This window comes from Dermacentor andersoni, chromosome 4 (genome assembly GCF_023375885.2).
Source record: "Dermacentor andersoni chromosome 4, qqDerAnde1_hic_scaffold, whole genome shotgun sequence".
NCBI classification, from domain to species: Eukaryota; Metazoa; Arthropoda; class Arachnida; order Ixodida; family Ixodidae; genus Dermacentor; species Dermacentor andersoni.
The window spans coordinates 111,237,561-111,262,026 of record NC_092817.1 but is presented as its reverse complement, the minus strand read 5'-3'; the positions used below and the strand labels follow the sequence as shown (position 1 = coordinate 111,262,026).

Genomic DNA, 24,466 nt, shown 5'->3' with positions numbered 1-24,466 from the left:
GAGCTGCACCGATCCCTGAACAATGCAGTTGTCTTCCCTTGGGCTACGGGGATCTCAATCCTGCGAACTGCCCTCAACTGCATCGTCCAGCTGGCACTTCACTTTTTTTTTTATTATTGCGATAAAGACTTTCCCTTAAGGCATAATTCTTGATGCGTATATGTGTATTATATGTGTGCTGTGAGGCCTGTGTTGTGTATGAATTGAAGCAGTGTTTTGTGGAATCTGTTGTCATGTATCCAGCGGTCATAGCTGGTTGTCACACTGTAGCGGAGGCCGGCTTGTAGTAGGAGACGCGAGCGTTCCGATTTTAAACCAGTACATGTCCATATTAGGTGGTATGCATCTGCTTCCATCACAGGAACGGAGCAGTATGGACACGTAGCACCCAGTGGTAAATGCGACCAGTTCCACCTTGAGATAACAGCCGGTGTAAGGGCCACCCCGGCCCGAAGCCTCCTAAGCACAACTTCCTCCGCCCTAGTAAGGTGAAGGGGGAGAGAGCAGACACACGGTGGGATAAGAGCACGTGTGTCCTGCCGGAGAAAATCTTTACGGGCTCGGAGAGAGTTAAGAGGTTGAGGTGGGAGGGGAATAGGCGGAAGATCAGGATTAGGAGGACAGTGTGCCTGCTGGTCAGCAGCAATGTTGTGAGGGTTCGCTGAATGGCCTTGAATCCAGTGCACCTTGACGCAAGTAGCTGTTTTACTATTCATAGTGTGTATTGTCTCGCAGATTTCCATCGCCTTATCAACCTTCTTGAGTTCCTGAATAGCCGCTAAAGAATCACTGAAGATATCTAGTTGCTTGATGGTAGGCAGCTTAGATGTCGCATCTTGCACAGCGTCGTGGATGGCTTGAAGTTCCATTACTAGAGCGCTGGCTTCCGTAGATAAATAGCGCTGGTGGCCGCTGATGAAATTATGCGTAGTACTCAGGAATTATGTCCTTCCGCCGTCTGGGAGAATGGTAGCATCCGTATAGACTTTGCAGGTGTTAACGCATGATGCATCGACGATATTGTGTTCGTCAATAATACCTGTTGTATCGCTGCGTCGTAACTTCGTTGGCTTATTAGTTGTGATGCTGGTGAATTCCCAGGGAGGCATTGGATAGGGCTGATTGTCATGGCACTTCACTTCGGCACGCAGATCTGACCTGACATGGGTGCTCGCGTCTGTCGGGTCCGCAGTATTCTGTACCTCGCTAACGACCTCGTTACCATGAGATGCGACGCACACGCGCGGTGACTCTGCCAATTCCACGACCTACTGTATTATACAGTAGGTCGTGGCCAATTCATTCACAGCTGGCCTAGCTGTCTCTACAGTGCTCTGTTCGCACAGCACCTCGTCGCTCTCACTCTGGCCATTAACGGCCTCTGTTGCCACTAAGGCCTCGTTAGCTGCTAGCACTTTGAGTTCACTTATGAACGTGCTGCTAATCTCGCAGGTACTACTACTTCTCTCGGCTTTCGACTGAAACCTGCTATCGACATCCTCCCACTTTCGCTGCGTCCAGCCTACAGATTTCTCAAGCCGCTGTTGACTTCGTGCGTTTAACTGCTGCAAATATTGTATCTGTTTGTTTACTGCTGCCATTTCTTTTTCAAGATCTTGCCGTTTTTGCTCACGCTCTTGGCGTTCTTGCCTAATTGATTCCCGTTCCTGTCTTTTACTTAGAATTCGTTTGCCCATTTGTTCTACGAATTTCAAATCATTTCCACTTTGCGAAATGGTCTTACGAATCTCTGCTTCCGTCATGTCCTCCTCTACGTCTACCTCGATCTCTTCACACAACCACAAAAGGTCAGCTCTCTTCAAACACATTAGGACCATCGTCGCTACTTTAAGCTTTGGCTCTGCTGTCACACAATACTTGCTGCGATACCCACGCAAATCAGAATACAAGCAAAAGATCCCAGCGAAACAAATCTACACACAGAGAGAAATCGAAGCCTGGTAAATCTTACAGCCAAAACCAAGCGCTTACCCACTGAAGCAGCACCATATCACCAGTCCTTCTCCGCCGTATCCAGTCAGTTGCAAGAGGTGGTCAATCTCAAGTCGCCTCCAACTTGATCAGGATACCGGTCGGTCACCATGTGCCACAGTCCGTGAGCTGCCGTTGCTGTCTCCGAGTCGTAGGCCGATCTACAAGCCGTAGGCCGATTCCACCGCTGTCAACCAGTTGTAACATTTGTCGGACGATCCCACCGCTGGCATACAGTTGTAGGAGTTGTCGGACGATCTCGCCGCTGCCGCCATTTGTAGGCATTGAAGGTCGTAGAGAGGAACTTGGGAGGAACTAGGTCATCATCATCATCATCATCATCATCATCATCAGCCTGGTTACGCCCACTGCAGGGCAAAGGCCTCTCCCATACTTCTCCAACTGCCCCGGTCATGTACTAATTGTGGCCATTTTGACCCTCCAAACTTCCTAATCTCATCTGCCCACCTAACTTTCTGTCGCCCCCTGCTACGCTTCCCTTCCCTCGGAATCCAGTCCGTAACCCTTAATGACCATCGGTTATCTTCCCTCCTCATTACATGTCCTGCCCATGCCCATTTCTTTTTCTTGATTTCAACTAAGATGTCATTAACCCGCGTTTGTTCCCTCACCCAATCTGCTCTTTTCTTATCCCTTAATGTTACACCTACCATTCTTCTTTCCATAGCTCGTTGCGTCGTCCTCAATTTAAGTAGAACCCTTTTCGTAAGCCTCCAGGTTTCTGCCCCGTACGTGAGTACTGGTAAGACACAGCTGTTATAAACTTTTCTCTTGAGGGATAATGGCAACCTGCTGTTCATGATCTCAGAATGCCTGCCAAACGCACCCCAGACCATTCTTATTCTTCTGATTATTTCACTCTCATGATCCGGATCAGCAGTCACTACCTGTCCTAAGTAGATGTATTCCCTTACCACTTCCAGTGCCTCGCTACCTATCGTAAACTGCTGTTCCATTCCGAGACTGTTAAACATTACTTTAGTTTTCTGCAGATTAATTTTTAGTCCCACCCTTCTGCTCTGCCTCTCCAGGTCAGTGAGCATGCATTGCAGTTGGTCCCCTGAGTTACTAAGCAAGGCAATATCATCAGCGAAGCGCAAGTTACTAAGGTATTCTCCATTTACTCTTATCCCCAATTCTTCCCAATCCAGGTCTCTGAATACCTCCTGTAAACATGCTGTGAATAGCATTGGAGAGATCGTATCTCCCTGCCTGACGCCTTTCTTTATAGGGATTTTGTTGCTTTCTTTATGGAGGACTACAGTGGCTGTGGAGCCGCTATAGATATCTTTCAGTATTTTTACGTACGGCTCGTCTACACCCTGATTCCGCAATGCCTCCATGACTGCTGAGGTTTCGACTGAATCAAACGCTTTCTCATAATCAATGAAAGCTATATATAATGGTTGGTTATATTCCGAACATTTCTCTATCACCTGATTGATAGTGTGAATATGATCTATTGTTGAGTAGCCTTTACGGAATCCTGCCTGGTCCTTTGGTTGACGGAAGTCTAAGGTGTTCCTGATTCTATTTGCAATTACCTTAGTAAACACTTTGTAGGCAACGGACAGTAAGCTGATCGGTCTATAATTTTTCAAGTCTTTGGCGTCCCCTTTCTTATGGATTAGGATTATGTTAGCGTTCTTCCAAGATTCCGGTACGCTCGAGGTCATGAGGCATTGTGTATACAGGGTGGCCAGTTTTTCTAGAACAATCTGCCCACCGTCCTTCAACAAATCTGCTGTTACCTGATCCTCCCCAGCTGCCTTCCCCCTTTGCATAGCTCCCAAGGCTTTCCTTACTTCTTCCGGCGTTACTTGTGGGATTTCGAATTCCTCTAGACTATTCTCTCTTCCATTATCATCGTGGGTTCCACTCGTACTGTATAAATCTCTATAGAACTCCTCAGCCACTTGAACTATCTCATCCATATTAGTAATGATATTGCCGGCTTTGTCTCTTAACGCATACATCTGATTCTTGCCAATTCCTAGTTTCTTCTTCTCTGCTTTTAGGCTTCCTCCGTTCCTGAGAGCTTGTTCAATTCTATCCATATTATACTTCCTTATGTCAGCTGTCTTACGCTTGTTGATTAACTTCGAAAGTTCTGCCAGTTCTATTCTAGCCGTAGGGTTAGAGGCTTTCATACATTGGCGTTTCTTGATCAGATCTTTCGTCTCCTGCGATAGCTTACTGGTATCCTGTCTAACAGAGTTACCACCGACTTCTATTGCACACTCCTTAATGATGCCCACAAGATTGTCGTTCATTGCTTCAACACTAAGGTCCTCTTCCTGAGTTAAAGCCGAATACCTGTTCTGTAGCTTGATCTGGAATTCCTCTATTTTCCCTCTTACCGCTAACTCATTGATCGACTTCTTATGTACCAGTTTCTTCCGTTCCCTCCTCAAGTCTCGGCTAATTCGAGTTCTTACCATCCTGTGGTCACTGCAGTGCACCTTACCGAGCACGTCCACATCTTGTATGATGCCAGGGTTAGCGCAGAGTATGAGGTCTATTTCATTTCTAGTCTCGCCGTTCGGGCTCCTCCACGTCCACTTTCGGCTATCCCGCTTGCGGAAGAAGGTATTCATTATCCGCATATTATTCTGTTCCGCGAACTCTACTAATAACTCTCCCCTGCTATTCCTAGTGCCTATGCCGTATTCCCCCACTGCCTTGTCTCCAGCCTGCTTCTTGCCTACCTTGGCATTGAAATCGCCCATCAGTATAGTGTATTTTGTTTTCACTCTACCCATCGCCGATTCATTCCACATCTTCGTAGAAGCTTTCGACTTCCTGGTCATCATGACTAGATGTAGGAGCGTAGACCTGTACAACCTTCATTTTGTACCTCTTATTAGGTTTCACAACAAGACATGCCACCCTCTCGTTAATGCTATAGAGTTCCTGTATGTTACCAGCTATATTCTTATTAATCAGGAATCCGACTCCTAGTTCTCGTCTCTCCGCTAAGCCCCGGTAGCACAGGACGTGCCCGCTTCTGAGCACTGTATATGCTTCTTTTGGTCTCCTAACTTCACTGAGCCCCATTATATCCCATTTACTGCCCTCTAATTCTTCCAATAGCACTGCTAGACTGGCCTCACTAGATAACGTTCTAGCGTTAAACGTTGCCAGGTTCATATTCCAATGGCGGCCTGTCCGGAGCCAGGGATTCTTAGCACCCTCTGCAGCGTCGCAGGTCTGACCGCCGCCGTGGTCAGTTGCTTCGCAGCTGCTGGGGACTGAGGGGCCGGGGTTTGATTGTTGTGTTCATATAGGAGGTTGTGGCCAAGTACTGCGCCAGGGTGGCCAATCCTGCTCTGGTGAGGGAGTGCGTTACCGGTTCTGGTCACCGGGATCAGGCCACACTCCAGGCCTGTTTATGCAATTTTATCAACACGCGGATTTCTTTTTTTTTTTAATCCGGTGGAAAATTGCGCGGTACCGGAATTCGAACCACGGACCTCTTGCACGCGAGGCGGGTGTTCTACCTCTACGCCACCGCTGCATCCACCCAGGTGAACAGGGTTTATTTACAGTATTTACATTTTAAACATGGGATACATTTACACAGTCTAGCGTGACTCCCAAATGGAGCCCGCAAAACGAAGCACACAGCTCCAAACACTCAGCACGAGCACTGAGCACGACGACGAGCACACTCTAGCAGCCGACAACAGCCGCTTATAAGCACTTCGTGTTCCCTAGATCCCTAGGTGAGGCAAAAACGTTCGACGTCATCGCAGCCGGCCCCCTTTTGAGGGAAGGGGGGAGGGGGTTTACACACACACGTACGCACAGCTTTCACTGCCGATTCGCAGTGTCAAACGTCAACGCAGTCGACCCGCCGCTTGCCCATTATCTTGAGTCTTGAAAGGCGCGTTGGTTCCCCGAGCTGACCCCCGCTGCGTGGCCGCGGGTTGTCCCTTGTCCGGCGCCTCTACATTCCAGAGCTGCCTTTCTCCTGTAGTCGTCGATTCCCCGAACGAGGCGCATGGTGGATTAACGCCGCCGTAGTCAAGTTCTCCAAAGGTATATATATATAGTTCATGGTTGGTTAGCGCTGTCGTTCTCACTGGTTCTCTGAAAGGCGCCACCACCGCGGATCGATCGAAGCACCTGCAGCGGGCTGAGATAGTTTTGCAGAGCAGTACCACTGCAGGCCGATCCCAACAATGTACACAGTATATATATTCGCGACAGTATATATAGTCAATATATACTGTCGCGAATCTGTGTGCCAACTTCAACGCACGGGCATCAATTATTCTGCGCCCTGGTGAAAAATTTTTTTAGCAATTGCTACATGATGTCAAGGTACTCGTTTACCTATATCCCAAGAGAACTCTGCTCGTTAGAAAAGAAGATTGCATTTTGTAGAAATGCAGGGCATATTAGCTGCAGTTTTCACCTAAATATTCGTGTTGCTGCAATATTAGCGTTAAAAATAATTATTGCACTCTCGTTTTATTCTTTTTTTTTTTCATGCGTGATAGGACAGTCACCTGGTGTCTTCGGTGAAATAAACTAGGTACCTTTTTCATGTTCGGCGACAGTAAGCACCATGCTAGGTAACTGGTGCTGCGTAGGCAAGGTTAAAAGCGAGTGGTTTAAATAGGGCCTTCGCAATAAATTACATATGCAAGCACTCTCGAGCGTTATAAAGGAGTTTAGCGAGAGGCGCATAACTTAGCCTGTCGAATTGGCAGAAGTAAAAATTCCACCGAGATCAAATTCAGCGAACGTCGCTAGAAGGCTACGGCAAACTTCAATGAAAAGTTAAATGCCTGTATCGAAAAAAAGAAAGTAATCTTATTTAGGTGTTATAAAGTATCGTACAGCCGCTATCGTCTATATGCTTCCAAATGTCCCGACGTAACTGTACGTTACAGCATATTTCTATTTCGCAGGGAGGGTAGCCATGCTAACTTCAATTCGTGACAAAATTTTCACGTTCATTGCCTAATTAGAAGTGTCTTTATCTACGGCGGTGCATCCGTCCTTGTGAAATGTGATTAAGGTGTGTTGAGACTTTAGTCCAAAATATCGATTTTCTGATTTTGCATTCTTTTGATATAACATTTAGCTTTATATATATATATATATATATATATATATATATATATATATATATATATATATATATATATATATATATATATATATATATATATATATATAATTCAAGGAAAAGTTCTGTAGGTCCGGTGCATAGGTAGTTGAATAAACGAAGGAGCACACTTAGGAAAATTGCATTTTTAATGTTTTAACGTTTCGGCCGTGGCACGGCCTTCGTCAGAACACACTGAGTGTCTATATATATATATATATATATATATATATACACACACACACACATGGATATGCGCCACTTTGAAAATACTTTATTTTAGTTGTCACGTCGGCCGGCATTTGGGCATGCCCCGTTGTTAAGTCTCAATTTCGTGTGAAGCTTTCATCACATAAAAACAACTTCCGTCTGTCAACAGTCTGGGTTATGATATCGCGTCTTTCTTTTCATGCAGCGCATTATATTCGTAGGAAGCTCTCAGGCAGGTCACACAAGGTGACTTTCTACATTTCTGTTCACCATAAAGGAAAAAAGAATTAGTTCCCCGCTTACAAATGAATCCAATAAAATATTGCTACAGTCTTAAACTAGGCCTAATAATGTCTACAATATTCAAAATCGGAAGGGTATATGCAGCAGTTTATTATTAAAATTTAAAATAAAGCTATTTTTTGTGAGCACTGTAAAGTTATAGGCTAACTTCGCAGTTTGAAAATAGCCAATGTGTGTTAGCCATGGAGGAAGGAAACTGAAGGCCTCCGCGCGCTAGGAGAAAAGTGTGGAGGAAATGACGTAGTAGGTTCTCCTCTTTCTTGCTCATTTTTTTGTTTCTTTGCCGTAGCGGCCACGCCTTTCGGGCCACAATGGCGGCTTTGTTTTGGTTCTGGGCGCTCACACGTGTTGCTTCGTAGGTTTCGTACCATGGCAAAGGCGCCGTGCGGGCAAGTTTGCGTTGGTCTCCGTGTTTTGTTGCGCTGCGTTATCTGCACCGTGCTCTCCCGGATGTTGCTGTGGCCAGGTGGGACAGGAGGAACTAAAGTTCGTGAAATGAACGCGCACGCAACGCTGTACGCAATGCACCGTGTCACGGCAATGGCTACGGACGAAAGAATATCCGTGGGAAATTTTGCCCTCTTTGGCGGAATCATGCTAACGTGCTAACGATTGTTTAGTATTGCTGCGGAGCGCGCGGGTCCGAGCAGCACGGTTGCGCGCAGCGCGGCGTGGTTTCGCGAGAAATGTAAACAAGAGAGGAGAGCTGGCCCAATAGGCGGAGCAATGCCATGAGCAACACCAACTTCCGGCTTCACTTTAGCTTCACAAAGAGTGACGTCAGGGCCTCTCCTAAGTTTCCTTCCTCCGTGGTGTTAGCTATGTAGTAAGGGTTCATTTAAGGTGAGTCACGTGACCATACGATAATTTGGGGGTACTGGGTCCTCTGGGCGCGAAGACCGAAATCACCCGTAACAAAAGTCCCAACCTTCATGCGCTAGAAGCGCAGCTAGCGCACAACATGGCGCGCCCTTGTCGCGGTGGCGAGCTCTCATTGGTGCAATCAATGGACACCGGGCGCCGCTGCACCCACTCTCGCGAGGGCCGCAATGACGCCTCGACCAATGAAGGCGAGCGTTGCTTCTACGTAACGTGCCGGAACAGCCAGGGATAGGCGGCTAACTAGCTCAATACAACGACGAACAGAAGAGAAGCAAGAACGTTTAGCTCGCAAACGAGCACAACTATATAATGCGTCTCACCACGATAATTTCGCACCGGTTTTGATTTTATCTTTTTGTACACAGTGTCTCTTAGAGTCGTTAGGGATCTATGTAACTTTCGTACGCAGCTCTTTTATATGTTTCTGTTGACACGTGCTCTTCGGAGATGTGACGCACCCGGAATCGTGCCGTTTTCGTTGTTGCTGATGGGGGAACTCAAATACGGACACGGAAACAAAAGTTTTTGTGGCAACCGCTTCAGTGAGGGCGCGCTAAAGCTCCTAGGAGTCGCCCCTGGACAATTGTGTGTTTCCGTGCGCGCGCTATCGATGGACTCACGGCGGGTAAAAAAAAAAGGAGAGAAAAAAAGATGCGACTTCAAGTTGAAAGCCGAAGCAAAACAGTACGAATTCAAGAACCGCAGAAAGACCACATTAATGTTTATCACGAGCAAGACTAATCCTGGGATGTCTTGATAACTGAAGCATGCAGTTTGCCGCCACTTCATTTGCGTTTTTCTTCCAGCGCAGTATCAGGACACATCTACATTTTCCAAAACACTGCTAACGGAATCCAGTTAACTATTTAATGGTATATATCAAATTCATATAAATCAATTTGGTCCGTTTTAGATGCACTCATGGGTGCTGTTTGTAAAACAATGATATTTGCCTTCATTGTTGAGTTACAAAATGTTGTAAACTTAGTTTTTAAGTTTACACTAACTTGTTATGAAAACATGTGTTATAAATAGAAAATCCGCTTAATTTTTATACAGTTACACAATCTTTTTAATACAAGAAACTTAATGAAACTGGTGCTTGTGGTTGCCTAGAAAAACGATTTCTCCACTCATATATGTATATTAAACAGCTTTCGTGCTAAAGCCTCCTAAAGAACAAAGGTCATAAGCCAGGCGTCATATCCACGTAGACTAAACTCTGTTGTCCGGAAGTGCTCAATTTGTAGTCACAATTTTTGTTTAAAAATTAAATTATGAGGTTTTACGTGCCAAAACTCCGATCCGGTTACGAGGCATGCCGTAGTGGGGAACTCCGGAAATTTGGACCAGCTGGGGTTCTTTAACGTGCACCTAAATCTAAGCAATAAAGTTTTACCATACCAAACCATACATAAATCTAAATACACGGGTGTTTTCGCATTTCGCCCCCATTGAAATGCGACCGCCGTGACCGGGATTCGATCCCGCAACACTTTTTGTTGTAAGCGATGAAATCTCCAAGTCAACGCAGGACGGTAGAGTTCCACGCACAGGCTCAATAACTTTTTTTTTAGCCACGAACATTTCATCACAGACAATCCAGCATTACCTCAAAATATACAGTAAGGAGCTCTGTAGTAAATGTAGAGCTTAGAAGAGCATGTATACTTCGACCAATGATGCCTCAAGGCGAGCTAATGTATATACCAGGTGTTTCAGCGACCACTTTCAAACATTTTTAAAGGTTGCCAGTGGCAGATAGCACAATTCTAGTTCACGAGCTGGTCTACTTGAAGAGGCGGAAACACTTGCACAAAAAATTGAAATGCAAAATCGACTAGTTACCAAAAATTTACTAATGAAGTTTTAACTAATTATCTTATGGCCTGTATTGCAATATACAAATTCTAGCCATGGAGTTTACAAGGAGAATCCACTTAGAACTAATACTCAGGATGACACCAATTTTGAGATATGAACTCCTGAACTTCGCCAAGAAATGCATTGGCGTTCGTTATTTTTGTGCTTCAATGCATGAAGTGACGTTTTGTTACGAAAGTAACTGGAACGCCAATACATTTCTCCGCAAAGTTCGGGAAGTTATAAATAGTGAATTTTTGTTAATTAGTCGATTATGCATTTGAATTTTTTGTGCAAATAATGTCTGCCTCTTCCAAGTATAGACCAGCTCATGAACTAGAGGAGGAGGAAGGAGGAGGAAGTAAACTTTATTGCCCTAGAAAGAGTAGTTCAGCGGTCGGGCCGGATGTCTTCATCTTCTATTGGTTGATGCCGATCTCCGGCCTGCATGGTTGGCGCCCCTATTCCAGGGCACCACTGAGCGTGGCTACAGCCTCTGTAGCGTGGCTGCTCGTCGGGCATGATCCACCAGCCTCCGTTGGAGGCTAGGGTCGCCGCTAGAGAGCACGCTCTCCCACTGCTCCGCACTCGGATTTTCTATTTTGTGGAATGCCTTATTCGTATTGCACTCCCATGTGATGTGATAAAGTGTGGGTATTGCGCCACACCACGGGCATGTGTCCCTGTATTGACCTGGGAACATTTTGTATAGTTTATGTAAATTTGGGAAAGTTCCTGTCTGCAGCTCTCGCCAGTAAACTGCCTGTTCTTGAGTGAGTGTATTGTGAGGCGGGGGATATCTGATCCTCGTCTCTCTATGGTAATTTAGTATGTCAGAGTACGTTGGGATCACTGTCATGAAGTCCTCAGGATCTCTGTTTAGGTCCGCTCGGTTTGTATGCTCGCGAGCGATCCTATCTACCCTTTGGTTGCCCTCAATCTCAGTGTGCCCCGGTACCCAAAAGATGGTGTGTCTAATGCGTTTATTCTGTTGGCCAGCGCGGAGGAAGATTTGGAGCGCTTTTAGACCGATTCTGCCGTTAATGTAGTTTCGGCATGCTTCCTTGGAGTCTGTTAGAATTATAAGGGATCTATTTGTGCGGTAGCCCTCCACAGCTGCTAGAGCAACAGCCATTTCCTCTCCCTCGGTTACCGTACAATCCCGTGCCGACGCGCAAGCGATTTCCCTATAGTCCGAGCCTATTACTGCCGCGACGACTCTTTGTTCTTTTTCCCTTCGTTCTCGAGGATATACCGCGGCGTCCGTGTATACCGTGTTCGCCTTGGTTGCTAGGTATTTTTCTACATACTTTGCCCTAGCGTTCCGCCTGGCTGTGTGTAAATTCGGGTCCATGTTTCTTGGCAGGGACCCTACCTTGATGGTACTGCGATACTCATCGGGTAGGTTTGCCGTTCTTTGTTCTTCCCTTTCAATTTCTTTATGCCCCAGTTTTTTTTAGGAATTGTGCTGTGTGTGTGTGTGTGTGTGTGTATATATATATAAAAAGTAACACCAAGCCAGTAAAGGCTGGCTTGGTGTTCCCGTGCCATAGATTTCCGGGATTATTTACGGATGACCAGAAATTCTATTTTAAAAGAAACCACACATTCATCTGCGCTTTAACTTTTGCTTAGCTAGAATTAATGGCCAAAACATGCAAAAACACCAAAATGCATGACGTCATATTGTACCAGCACTGCAGTCGACACACAATTCAAAAGAACAAAAACTGTCTTTCATTCTTTTTGCAGAAGATTACCCACCGAATAAATGCAAAACAAGTTCTTGAATAAAAAAACACTTTGCCAGATGAAGCAAACTAACTATTTTCCTTTAGCACCTCTCAAGGCCTACAACTGCAAATCATTTTTAAAAAAAGAAGAAAAAGAAAGCATTCCATAAGTCTTCATTCCTGTTATCGGTGTAGTCTCCGTTATTGGCCCACTTCTTCCTTCGTAAGCATAGATCTAGCTGCTCCCACAGAGATGGCGAGACGTACGTTAACTATCCATGGCAATAGCGAACGCTACAACAAATCTAAAGAATGCTGCCCTGCCAAAACCGTCTCGGGCATAGAGAAAAGACAAGACACAGTGACATTTCAGCATCGATATAGATATATATAGTTTATTAGTTGTCGTTGCAGCAGATGTTCCAAGTATATATAATGTATGCGAGGCTCAGCAGCGATCGAGCCCACCAAGGCATGCGAGACGCATAGATAGACAGAAACAAACAATGTTTACGGACACGAGACAACACAACAGGAATGGATGGAGTCCTCGACCAGCCGACGATGCTAGTCTTTTGCCTCGCGCCGAGCGGAGCTAAAAGCTCTGGAACACATTTCTTGCTTAGGACGGCACCGCCCAGAAAGAAAGGCGAATGTGTTTTTACACCCAGAACGGTTGCACTGAACCAAGTGATAGTAGCGCCACCTCATCGCCGAATGCATACCAATCATGCTGGAGCAAAGTCTTGTTTACCCGTGCGGCGAACGACGCGAACTGCTTTGAAATGCATACGTTACCGCACCCTTCTCTTGTGCAATCTGATTAGAAATGCTTAGATACCTTTTCACTTAGGAAGGCTCCACCCTCAAATTTTCCATAAATATTTTAGACTGTGACGCAACAATCATGGCATGCACAAGGCGCCACAAATCATTCTGGGTGATAATCCGCTGAAAGTACACCACAGCAGATCAATGACAATGCACAACGCACATACAATATCCAAGACAAAAAGAAAAAGGGCCTCAGGTGAGAGTACAGCACGTGCACCATACGTGGATATGTTGCAGCGAAGTAACCAATTGCACTTAAGTATTCACACTTCAATAACCGCTGCTTTAAAACGCTAACGCAAAGTTCGTTGACAACAGTGACAAGAACGAAGAGCAACAGGCTCATGACAGGTACAGCATACCTTTCAATGTTACGTCTGGATGACTCGTACGGCCGGGAAAGCACAAAAAACTAAGTTTAACACGAATGCACATTAGTGTTTACAAACAGTTGTGCGTACTGTTCTAACTGACTGGTCATGTGTTGTGTCCTGCCACTGATGTAACTCTACGGCCACTATGTCAAAGCACCAATGGCACAGCAGTACTGTACGCCTTTCTTTTTTTTTTAAATCTATCTCCCCTTTCCAGATGAGCCTTAGAAGATATGGAAGTTGCTCCAGTGGGACAACCGTTCCGTCAATCTATGCTACCATAAGCGCAGTATTCGAGTAGGACACTTATTTGCACTAATCTAGTGTTTCCATTGCACATTTCTTGGCAGAATAATATTAATTCTAAAAGAAAAGGCCTCAGCGACTGGCTCGCGCACAACCAATAAGGTACACAGCCCAACAGCACGTTAAAACTTCACTGTACAGTGCATGAGCAAAGAGGTGAAGTAGATTCACTGGATGCAAATGGTTTACAAAGGCGCACATTTACCACAATGAAACTACGTGACTGAAGGGGCCAAACGCGCAACTGGCTACATTGTGTAGACGCAGCGAAGTGGTGCACATAAATACTTTGATTTTACCAGCGAACGCATAATTTCGCGACTGGCAGAAGTTACTGAGCTTGACGTACATGGCATTGACGCATTCAAAATTCTACCAGTGTTGCCGCAGGTCATAGTGCAAGCAAGGTTTGTGTCCTTCCTTGTGGTCGTGCTCACTTGCAGAACTTTCTGGACGCTATTTGTTGACAATTTGACCAACGTCGTCACACAGTGACTGTTGCGACAGCATGACAATTCTGATTGTTATGGTGGAAGGTGGTTGCTGTTTTGTTTTGCCATTTACTTAATAAAATTACATATAGAAATTGTATCAGCTGTAGCACTATGGAAAACAGATCACACCAGCAAAGTTTTGCAAGCCAGCTTTCTTGCAAGGAAGGACACCACCTTGCAGTTCCGATGAAATTCCTAATATAAACGGCTCCACGTGTTGCAACAGCTCAAACACTGATCCTTTCCGTATCTTACTGTACAGAGCAACAAGTGAGAGAGCCGCTATGGCAGGTATTACGCACAAACCTATACTTGGTGACAACCCAAGAAACCAGTCGAAGCTTCGCCCATAAAAACATGCCACACCTATGCTATGTGTCTCCGCTCTGTAAAACATAGTCACCAGACGGTGTCAATGAATGAAGTTCATCTCCACCGTGATGTCACAGAAGTGAGTGGAATTAGCTGGCACATCTAACAAATTCCTTTCGAGTTGAACTACGGTGTTTTTGCCATTTTGTTCTTGGGTTGTCACCGACTGCAGACAGCTGGGATGCACATCGCTAGCCACAAGATGTTGCTACAAAAGTCTGTGCCATGAGCATTCATGCAACGGAATGCTCTTGTCACAGAAAGTATGCCTATAACAGTGAGAAACAGAGTGCGAAAGCCTCCATAACGTTTCTTCCAGGAGTATGCCTGAAGGGCACAAAAAACAAGAAGGTATCGCATGACAAGTTTCCCAAGCAGGCACAAATCGCAACACACACACCCACACACACAACACAGGGTGAGCAGTGCTTGAGGCAGCAGGTCTAACAGGTGCGATGTCACACGGTTTACCAACATTACTTATGTGAGAAACAGCGAGAAGCTCTATGATGCTATGTTGCGTATGTTAGGGCAGATTGCAAGCCCCACGTTTAAACATCGCCAAACAATGCGAAATGAGCTGTCAGCAGAAAACGCTGCATTGTTTGAAAAAGAAAAAAAAAGTTCAGGTCACTCAAAAGGAACCGTGGCGTAATGCCATGTCTGGAAGCTTACAGAGAAGTTCCAGACGACAGTGGGTGTTGACGGGAGTAACAAGTGGCTGACATACAAACAAGTTGGGCAATGCAGCCGTCATACTCACTCATGAAGAACACACACAGTGATGCTTGCAAAGGAAGCATCATAGGTGACCTGATTGGCAAGGGCTTCAAAAAAAGGCAACATCGAAAGGACATTTGCCGATATCTAGATTCACTGCGTTTGGCAACACCTAGTGACATGCCTCAGAAAGAGAGCTTCTACTCTTCTCGCAGCCTGCACAGTACACATTGCTAAACTGATTAGCCTTCTGACGCAGCTTTGTAGAAAGTGTACCGAGCTCTGCATTAGCATAGGTGTTATAGTAGAAAATAAACTTTTGACCATGCTTAATCAGCATACAAATGCTGGCCAACACTGGGCCATCCAGAAGCCCAGTACGTTCAGTGAATAAAGATAATTTAATAATGGAGAGGTAGTTCTTCAGATGACATGACGACTGCACTAGGACACTGCACAAACAAAATGGTGGGGAGGACAATTGACAACAGTTTTGAGCACTTGGACATCAGGATGGCTCGATCGCTGCAAAGTGGCTGCACCGGTTGGTGCTTGGCTCTGAGGCACTAGAAGGAACTATAAACTCTTCGCTGTGAACTGCCCCAGTGCAAAGGGCAAGATGAAAAATAACTCTGGAGCATCCTAGATCAAGCGGCCAATACGGTCAAGGACACTGTGTACCGATAGTAAAACTGAGCCTTCCACACTTAAAGCCACTGCAGCTGCTCCACAATAAGCTGCAAGGGCATTTTGGTGTGGCTAACGGCTTACAGGTACAAATGAAATACTCTAGCGTGATCACGAACTGAATGCTAAACATTCCGCACCCACAGAGGAAGATGGTATTCTTGTCACAGTTTCTTACCAATAAAAGTACAACCCTATCGGTATACAATTCTTTACCAACAGTCTGCTCGGTCGTACAATTTTGCACTTTTGTTCCTATGGCTGTATATGTGCATGACTGCCATAACACCATGTGAATGCGTATTGGAAGATGGAAACATCAAGCACTTGCATACTTTGCTCTCAATCTTCTGTTCCCATATAGATATGAAGACTATTATTAACATGCACTACATATTTAATAAATATACAAATGGTATTGCATTTCCCTGCTCAGACAAAGCACATTTCATCTGAACTATTATTTCCGAATTCGTCACAACTGCAATGCCATTCAGAAAATGACGCTACTTTGTTCACTTTAAGAAGGGGCAACCCGGTTTAAACATTGTGTTTTTCTTGGGAACTAGCTCATTAAGTGAGACTGCCAGTGATGGTGCCGACTTAAAAAAAGGAAATTAAATAGGAACAAGAACTTCATTAGATCCACCGTGGGTGCGGCTAGAAATAGCAACAATCTTCAGGTGTCCTCAGTTTTATATTCAAAGAGCAACAACCTTGGTGATGAGCAGTCAATGCTGTTGCCTGGTTAGAAAACTCAGCAGCAAGCAGCATGCTTGAGTGGCAAATGCCAAGAGCAACACTATGCTAACCTACAGTGAGTAAGACCTACTGTGCAACTTCAAGAACAGCTAGAACGAGGGTTAAACACTTTGGCACTGAAGGGGGGGGGGGGGCTCAGAAAAGTCTGGCACAACTACAAGTCGCCACACCGTCACACGAATGACCTTGGCCGCAGCCAGAACAACAACACTATAGTGAAAATACGATATTGGCAATTGAGAAAACGTACATCATGTGGGTGCATGTACATTGCATAATTGTGTGGCAGCCCGCGTCACAAGGATCTGTGCTCAAATGCTAGGCTTGGAGGCTGCGCTATTTGCAAGAAGGAAAAAAAAAGTGCTTGCAACAGCAGCAAGGCACTAGGAAGAAGCAATGCTGCAGTGTAATCTAACCAGAGCTGCAATTCAGGTGCACTGGGCTCATAGCTCTTGGAGCACAATAGGCAGCTTTTCCTACATGATGACATAATGAGTACTTTGTGGGTGTTCTGCTACCAAATTCCTGGCTGCACTGGTACTTCTTAAAACAAATTCGCACCTGACATGAGAATACCTCCAATATGCATTATATTTGATATCTGTTATAAGCATATGTTCCCTACACGCTACTATCATTATGTCCATTGTGGTATAAAAGTTAAAAAAGAGGGATAAAGTGCCTCAGAAAGGCTGGCCAATGTTTTGAGAGGAGGACATATTTTCGTCAAAGGCCTCCTATCAAAAGACTCGCCAGCCTTTCTGAGGCACCTTATCCTGTTTTTAACTTTTATACCAGTGTGCTATTCCATCTGTGAGAAAGAGGGGTACTGTGCTAAATACAAAGGAACAACAGAAGTAGAAGTGTACAGGACGCGTGCTACTACTTGTGTTGTCTACGTGATATCCATGATAGTTATTAGTCTAACCTCAATATAGTGAACAGAGCCATAACAAATTATCTGATGTAACAAAGTTAACCTAAACTTTTCTTGGAGATATTCAGGTATAGCAAATATATGCTTATAACAAACATCAGATATAACAAATATATCTTCAAGTCATATGCAATTTGTTATAACAAGGTTCAATTGTCTTTTTTATTGTTGTATTTTTTTTTCTTCTGTTACATCTGAAGTTGGTGCCACTTATCACAGAAGCACTGAATGAATATTGAAAGCACGCAACAGGGGTGCGATTGGGGATTGTTGTTCGGGGCGCGCATTCGGTTGCACCACGAGCTCCGAACAACAATCCCCAATCGTGCCCCTGGTTAAAGTAAACATTGTTTTGCTTTTGTTTGGCAGAAGTTGTCATGGCGGTTTATTGTGGCTTGGTGTCGGCCAAAAAACGATAAGCCGTTATCATCGATTTACAAACCACCATCTGGCAGCATAGGCAGAGAAATAACTGCCCTTATATATTGACAAGTCTTTCCTTGTGATAATCGTGACTTTGTTATTCAAGCCAGAAGAGCAAAGGAAACCGCAATCGGTGTCCTTTCCTTTTTTTTTACATGAATTTACTACCCCACCAGACAAGTTGTCAAACTATTGATTTCCTGACTTTCTTATACTTCTTGCATTCCTGGATTAAAGATAGCTGTCTTATGGCTACTTCTGGAATCTCTTTGGCTGATCTTCAAGTTTGACACCTGGAACACCCAGCTTCCAGTAGACCTGTAAGAATCTGCTAAAATGCAAAAGTGTTGAATGTCCCCAAGGTTCAAATAATCTTTCTTCCTAGAGGGCAACCACCTGCCACACTCCCTGCAGCACAGCAATGCCCCAGCTTCGGCCATCCTCTCCGAGAAAGGACACAAAGTGGTAAATGGAACGAGTGACAACATGCAATCAGCAAAAGTTTGAACAATAAAAGTGCCCAATCACGTTTTCCAAAATTCCTTTAAGGGACCATAAAGCAACATGCACCACGCCATTTGCTAAAAGCCAAAAGAGGATTTAAGCAAGACCGAGGTTCACAGAGAGATGTAAATTTGAAGCGATAAACCGTGGCCAATCAAGAGATGTTGCTCGACCACTATTGATCAAGAAAGAATTTAGTTTCTTATGCAAGCTGCACAGGTAGTGCCTCCATAATGTCACAATCATGGTCTTTCATTGCTTATGATATGTCACTCACAGGTACACTCCGAGAAAACACTGCCTTACAAGATAAACCAATGAGGATATTTTGGGGGCAAGCATTCATTAAAGCAAGTTTGCGCCCAAAATGCAAAAGCTGTAGCAAAGCACATTAGCACTCTTGTGTGGTGTGAGTGCACCTGTTTAATCATTCTCACAATTTCGCAAATATTCTGAGCATTGAAGACACTGTGGAACAGCTTGCGTCACCAGAGCCAAATTTTCGTGCAGTGCTTTAAAGAACGAGCTAAGCCTCTTAACATTAAACGCACTTTTGCTCTGAAATCACCTCGCACGTCAATACCATCAGAGTGCCTTTAAAGAGCTTAAATCACTCTAGCCCTCCTTCCTTAATTTTTTTGTTTTTTTCTTTGCACCATCATCCTTAACAGCAAATACAAAAACGGTGGCGGGGACTTCTGCATCTAACATTCAGTGCAAACGCTGGCAGAACTACGGCAGTTCAAGTCATGCTCACAGCATCAACACTCATTACAACTGAAACTTGTAGATGAAAAAAAAAAGGTGGGGAAAGAAATGGTGGATGACGTAGTGCAAGTACATTACAGACATACCCCAGCAATGCAGGTAAACTCTGTCTTGAAAGAGTGTTGCAATGTTGCTCTATGGACCTCTCTGGACTTATGAACGAAAGCACTTTGCAGACGCCACCATTCCCAAGCAGAGCAAAAAGCACAAGCCCCAGTAAAAGCAAGCTGTATGGCAGGAATTCAGTCTGAGCTTTTGCCAGTGATAACATAGACACACACATGCACACACACAGAAGGCGATCCTTGATATGCTGGTTCAAAGGGATATGCCTGCTCGAATATTACACACAAATGCACCAAGCAGCACAACAAATGTGCCATCTGCTCGCACGCACAAACACCTACACCCTTTCGAGTGAAGCAGCAAGTTACCAGCAGTAGTACAGATTTGACCAGGAAATAAGGACACAACCATGGATCCATCTGCATGTGCTCTGACATAAAAAATAACAGTGCGGTGTAGCTCTTCCTCTTTCTTTTTTTTCCCCCTCCACAAAGGGAATGGAGGTGGTAGCACATGAGCTGTGTGCTGCCACCATTCAAAGGTTATGAACTGTTGTCCACTTTGAACTTGTTTTGAAGCACAACCAGAAAAAGTGGGGAGGCTACAGCCTGAGAAGGCTCTCCTCTAGAGTTCAGTTTTGCAAAATGGCCTCGTCTACATGGTACTACCGATGCTGCCTGCGGGGCGCACTATCAAACGGCACTGATCAGAAGTATGTTGCAGTACTTGTGCTCAGCTGGCATGTATACTAACGCGGACGCCTGATGGTGCACACAGATACAGTGCAATCTGTGCGAGCAGTCACATTCCTCCTGAGCAAGCCATCCTGTCCTTACAACTGTGAAATTTCTCAGGTTTGCAGTGCTGTCCATAACTCAGAAACATCACATTACCAGAAGTATGCAAGCGCCACACCTCACAGTTCGTTCACAGTAACAATTTGAGTGCCTCTTTCTTTCAGAGCCACTTCAGAGGAGCTTTGCACACGTGTTGGCATGTGCTAACAAAGCTTGGAAAAAGGTCCAAGTTTCGAGAAAAGACAACACACCTCCAAGAGGAGAGCCTCCTACAAAATCTGCTATGTGCAGCACTCAAGCCCCAACAGCACAGCATGCATTCTGTGCCGGTGTCATGAAACATACTTTCAGATGCAATGGACGGGCAGAGGACAGAAAAAGAAGCGGCGCTCTCACAACATATTTGGCACAAAGCGTTTCTTTCCTCCACAGCAGAAGCATATTGCTGCTTTTAGGCTACCTGGTGAAAAACGTGTGAGCAAGAGAAAGTGTGGGGTTGGCTGTGGGATGTTACACAAACACCTCTGCCCTGTGTGTCGACGACACCACTTTGACGTTGCCTCGCATATCTTTTCCTCCCTCATTGATGAGGCTGTTAACTCTCAATCAATCACTACAAGAATCACTCTTGTATTTTCATTCAGCGCAATGCCTCAATGCCAAGAGGGGCACCCGTTATTGCGCCAACGTTTCTGCAGTTATTCTAACAATGTTGGTATGTGGGATAGTAGAGCTAATGGGAAGTGCACCTGTTTACTCATTTCCTCCATTATGCTCACACCCATCGACTAGTCAACAGGGACACAGTGCAAACGATCTCCTTGAAAGCACAGCCACATGGTTTTTCCATTCTGTCCCTTTCTCCAACACTAGCCACTTCCTGCGAGTTTTGTACGCTAGCTGATATGTGGCGGCACAACGAGCCCACTTTGATGGGAAAATGGAGACACGTCACAGACAAAGAGTTCCTCCCGCAACTGCAGTGAGAACAGGCAAACAAAATGCTACGCCTAGCAGTGGAAAACGGCCTGCACTTTGTCATAGGCAAGATATTGGGGCCCTGCTGTAGCGAGATTTCTGTCGTCTGAGCTCATTTTACTAGTGCTACTCACAAAAGGCTACCAAGAAACTGGCTTTGTTACATCCGTTAGTGCTTAAAACCAGTTGCTAGCACAGTCATAGGAAAGAGCACACAAAAGTACAAGAGTATCTCTAATGCCAAGCGTTAAAAGTAGCATGCTCTTTTTGTCAACAGTTTTGGTATGGTAGTCATATAACATCAGGCTAGAAATCTATCTAGAAACGAATTCACTGCTAACAAGTTTTCCAACTTATGTTGCAAGCACATAATGCATAACCGCAGTCTCAAACTCTTGTTGGGTAAGTAAGAAATTCTGCAGAATTAAGTATATTACTTTGCCAGTTGGTGGAGTATATCATAACAAACTAAAATGTCAGATACATAGTTGTATTACATATCCTTTAGAACAGCACCTCAAAGATGTTGGCACTGTTATGTAGAGCATTTTCCAAGCTAAAAACCAACATATTACTTTCTGCCTTGTTTGCAGGTCAATCTTGAACCCTAAAAGGTCAAGCTTACAAGCTCTGCCATGCTATTCTGATTTCCTTCACATGCTATCTCTTCCATGCTTCAGACCACATGTATTGCAAAGATGACGCAAATAGCCCTTGTGTGTTCTAAAAACACAAGCACAACAGTATTCCTTTTCGTTGAATGTGCTGTTTCAGTGACAAAATATTTTTGTTGTATTAAGAGCTAAGCAGTTAACATGTAAAGTCACCGAGAGCTGAGTGGCTTGCTTAAATGCACATCTCAAGTGACAGTTAATATCTTACACAAGAAGAATATGTTTCACATACACTTCAAAACTGGCCATAAAAACGGATTTCTTCAGTATAATAATTAGCAAGTCACATAACCGAACAAAGGTCCATGAAGAAAACCACACATACACAAGTGCAAATCACAAACAGCAGTTAAGAAACAGAATGTTTACCTGAATTCTACATTAGAGACATTTGGAATGTCCAAATTGGCACAGTAACGCAGGATGAAAAATGATAATACACAGTTAGATATAGTTGCACTGAACACAGATAAAAGAAACACTATAACGAGTTATGCTTAAAGCAAAGAAAAAGAGCGACTTGAAAGAAAACATAGTCAATTCTATAGATTGCTCAGGTAACAATAGAGAATAACTTTCGTTCAATGGTGCGTTTGACTTTTCTTGCTGCCTGTAGGCTTCAATACTGAAAACAAGAGCCTTCATGTGGCAACCCCGCATAGTTATTGACTATTAAAATACTAAAAGTTTTCAGTTCAAGCAACAGTAACTATTCTAAAGTAAGAGCCCCCCATAATATTTCAAAGAATTCCTGTACTACATACAACTCATGCACGTTATCCAACTGCAAATCGATCTGGTGAACATAACTAGAGGTACAAGGGCGTAACGTGCCTATGGCTTAGTCAAAATGCTCAGGATCCATTTTAATGCAACCTACCTGGTGCTTAGCACGCCTAGGAGATAACCATACTGATATACAGCATCAAACTGTTGCACACTTTGCATTCCACTTTTTGCCACTCTCAGTATACCAGGCAATTCATGTGCATATATAATAAACAATAGAACTCAAGAAACCTTTCAAAACAATCACAGCACACCATGGTGCGGTACCATATCTAGCTTAAAAGTGAATATATTTTGCAATCTCACTCTTCAGGCAAAGTTTGCATACAGCCTCAATGCCAACAGATGCATCAGAGCTGTACAGAGCCACATGTCATGCCTTGTGTCCACCAAATTAAGCGTCACCCTGTCCAGTTTGCATCCTTCTGCAGAACTTAAGCCACTAATAGCTTTCTAAAACCTCTGAGACTGTATTCATTTGCCGCTGTGAATCAGCACTATTTACAGGCCCTCCACAAACACAGCACTATTGTTTCTGGTACAACAAGGTCTGCTACAGCATGTACTCTGTTAAAGACCAAAGCATCGTCAAGTGTTGATGCATCTCTGATGCGCATAAACATTCAAGTTTGCCTGATGTTCCTGGCAAACTGCCTGTACAAGGCACGGAACGTGCAATTTCTGGGCATTGACAAACACTAGCAAAACGGGACCTCCCAAGAAAACAGGCTCCTATAGGCTCGCACAGGCTGCTGTACCAGCATTAACATGACTTCCCAGTTAGCCACAATCATCATTTTTCCTTTCTCAAACCTCAACATCAAGTGGATGCCCTCCGATCAACATTCACAGATTCTTGACATGCATTACCACCACCTGTGCCGCCGAAAGAGGCCGCCTGGCAATCGGAAACTGCCAAACTTTCCAATCTGCTGATAAATGCTGGCACACTAGAAAATGATTCATCATGCAAGTGTGTACCCATGGTGGGACTGTTGGATGTTTCCGGAAGCCTGCTGCTGCTCCTGCCGCCAGCGGCTAGAGTGCAGTCAGAGGAGGAACCTGACAGAGGCTCCACCTGTTCACCGGCAAATGCAGGGTCGTCACGGAAAGGTGCTCTGTGGAAACCAGCAACATCTGCATCATAGCGGCCGTTGGATGCCACAGCTTCCTCAAACGCCGGCAGCAGACACTGGGCTTCACATTCGCTCAAGTCCTGCAGGGAGGAGAAGCACGGTGGCGGCGACTCATCCCTCGGCCACAAGTGGCACGGCCACGGGTGGGTGGCAGATGAGCCACGCGTTGTGACGCCCGAAGTGTTGGCCACGGACGTTCCCTGTGTCCCGGTGGAAGACTCCTTGCTGCCAGCAGTGGCGAGCTGCTCGGTGCTCTGGTAGGGTGGTGGTGGGCCTTGCGCGAGTGGTGAGTACTCTGGAGGCTTGGGAAGCTGCTGGAGGAAGTGCAGCTTGGGCCGGCCGCCTGGTGTACCACTGCTGCTGTATGTGGCGACCACGTAGCTGCCATGGGCGCATGTCACCGTCCGAAGGTCAGCTCCCGCAAGGTGCGTGCATGATGCGGGGGCCCCTTCACCAAAGCTCATCTGTGCATGAAAGGTGGGAGAAAAAACAAAAAATAAAATAAATGTAGAGAGCCTCTCATGCCCTCACACTGGTCACAGCAATACCCAATTAGAGAGAAAGAGGTACAGTCAAAACCACTTATAGAATTACTGGTTTTAATAATACTCGGATGTAACAATGAGCGGCTACCACACCACGAACATTTGTGTGTGTTCTATCGTAAAATAAACCGGCTACTGCAGTGTTCCCATGCCACATTATTGGCTGTAACGATTAAA

The 24,466-nt window shown here is 44.9% G+C and overlaps 1 protein-coding gene across 1 annotated transcript in view; it reads right to left on the bottom strand.

The window, feature by feature from the left end:
* Positions 1–12,490: 12,490 nt before the first annotated feature.
* The window catches only part of LOC126537476 (uncharacterized), a 34,653-nt gene continuing 22,677 nt past the window's right edge, over positions 12,491–24,466 (bottom strand). Inside the window, exon 7 of the mRNA XM_050184494.2 lies at positions 12,491–24,208. Within this exon, the coding sequence (XP_050040451.1) occupies positions 23,429–24,208 (780 nt within the window). The 3' untranslated portion in view covers positions 12,491–23,428. The remainder of the gene's footprint in view (positions 24,209–24,466) is intronic.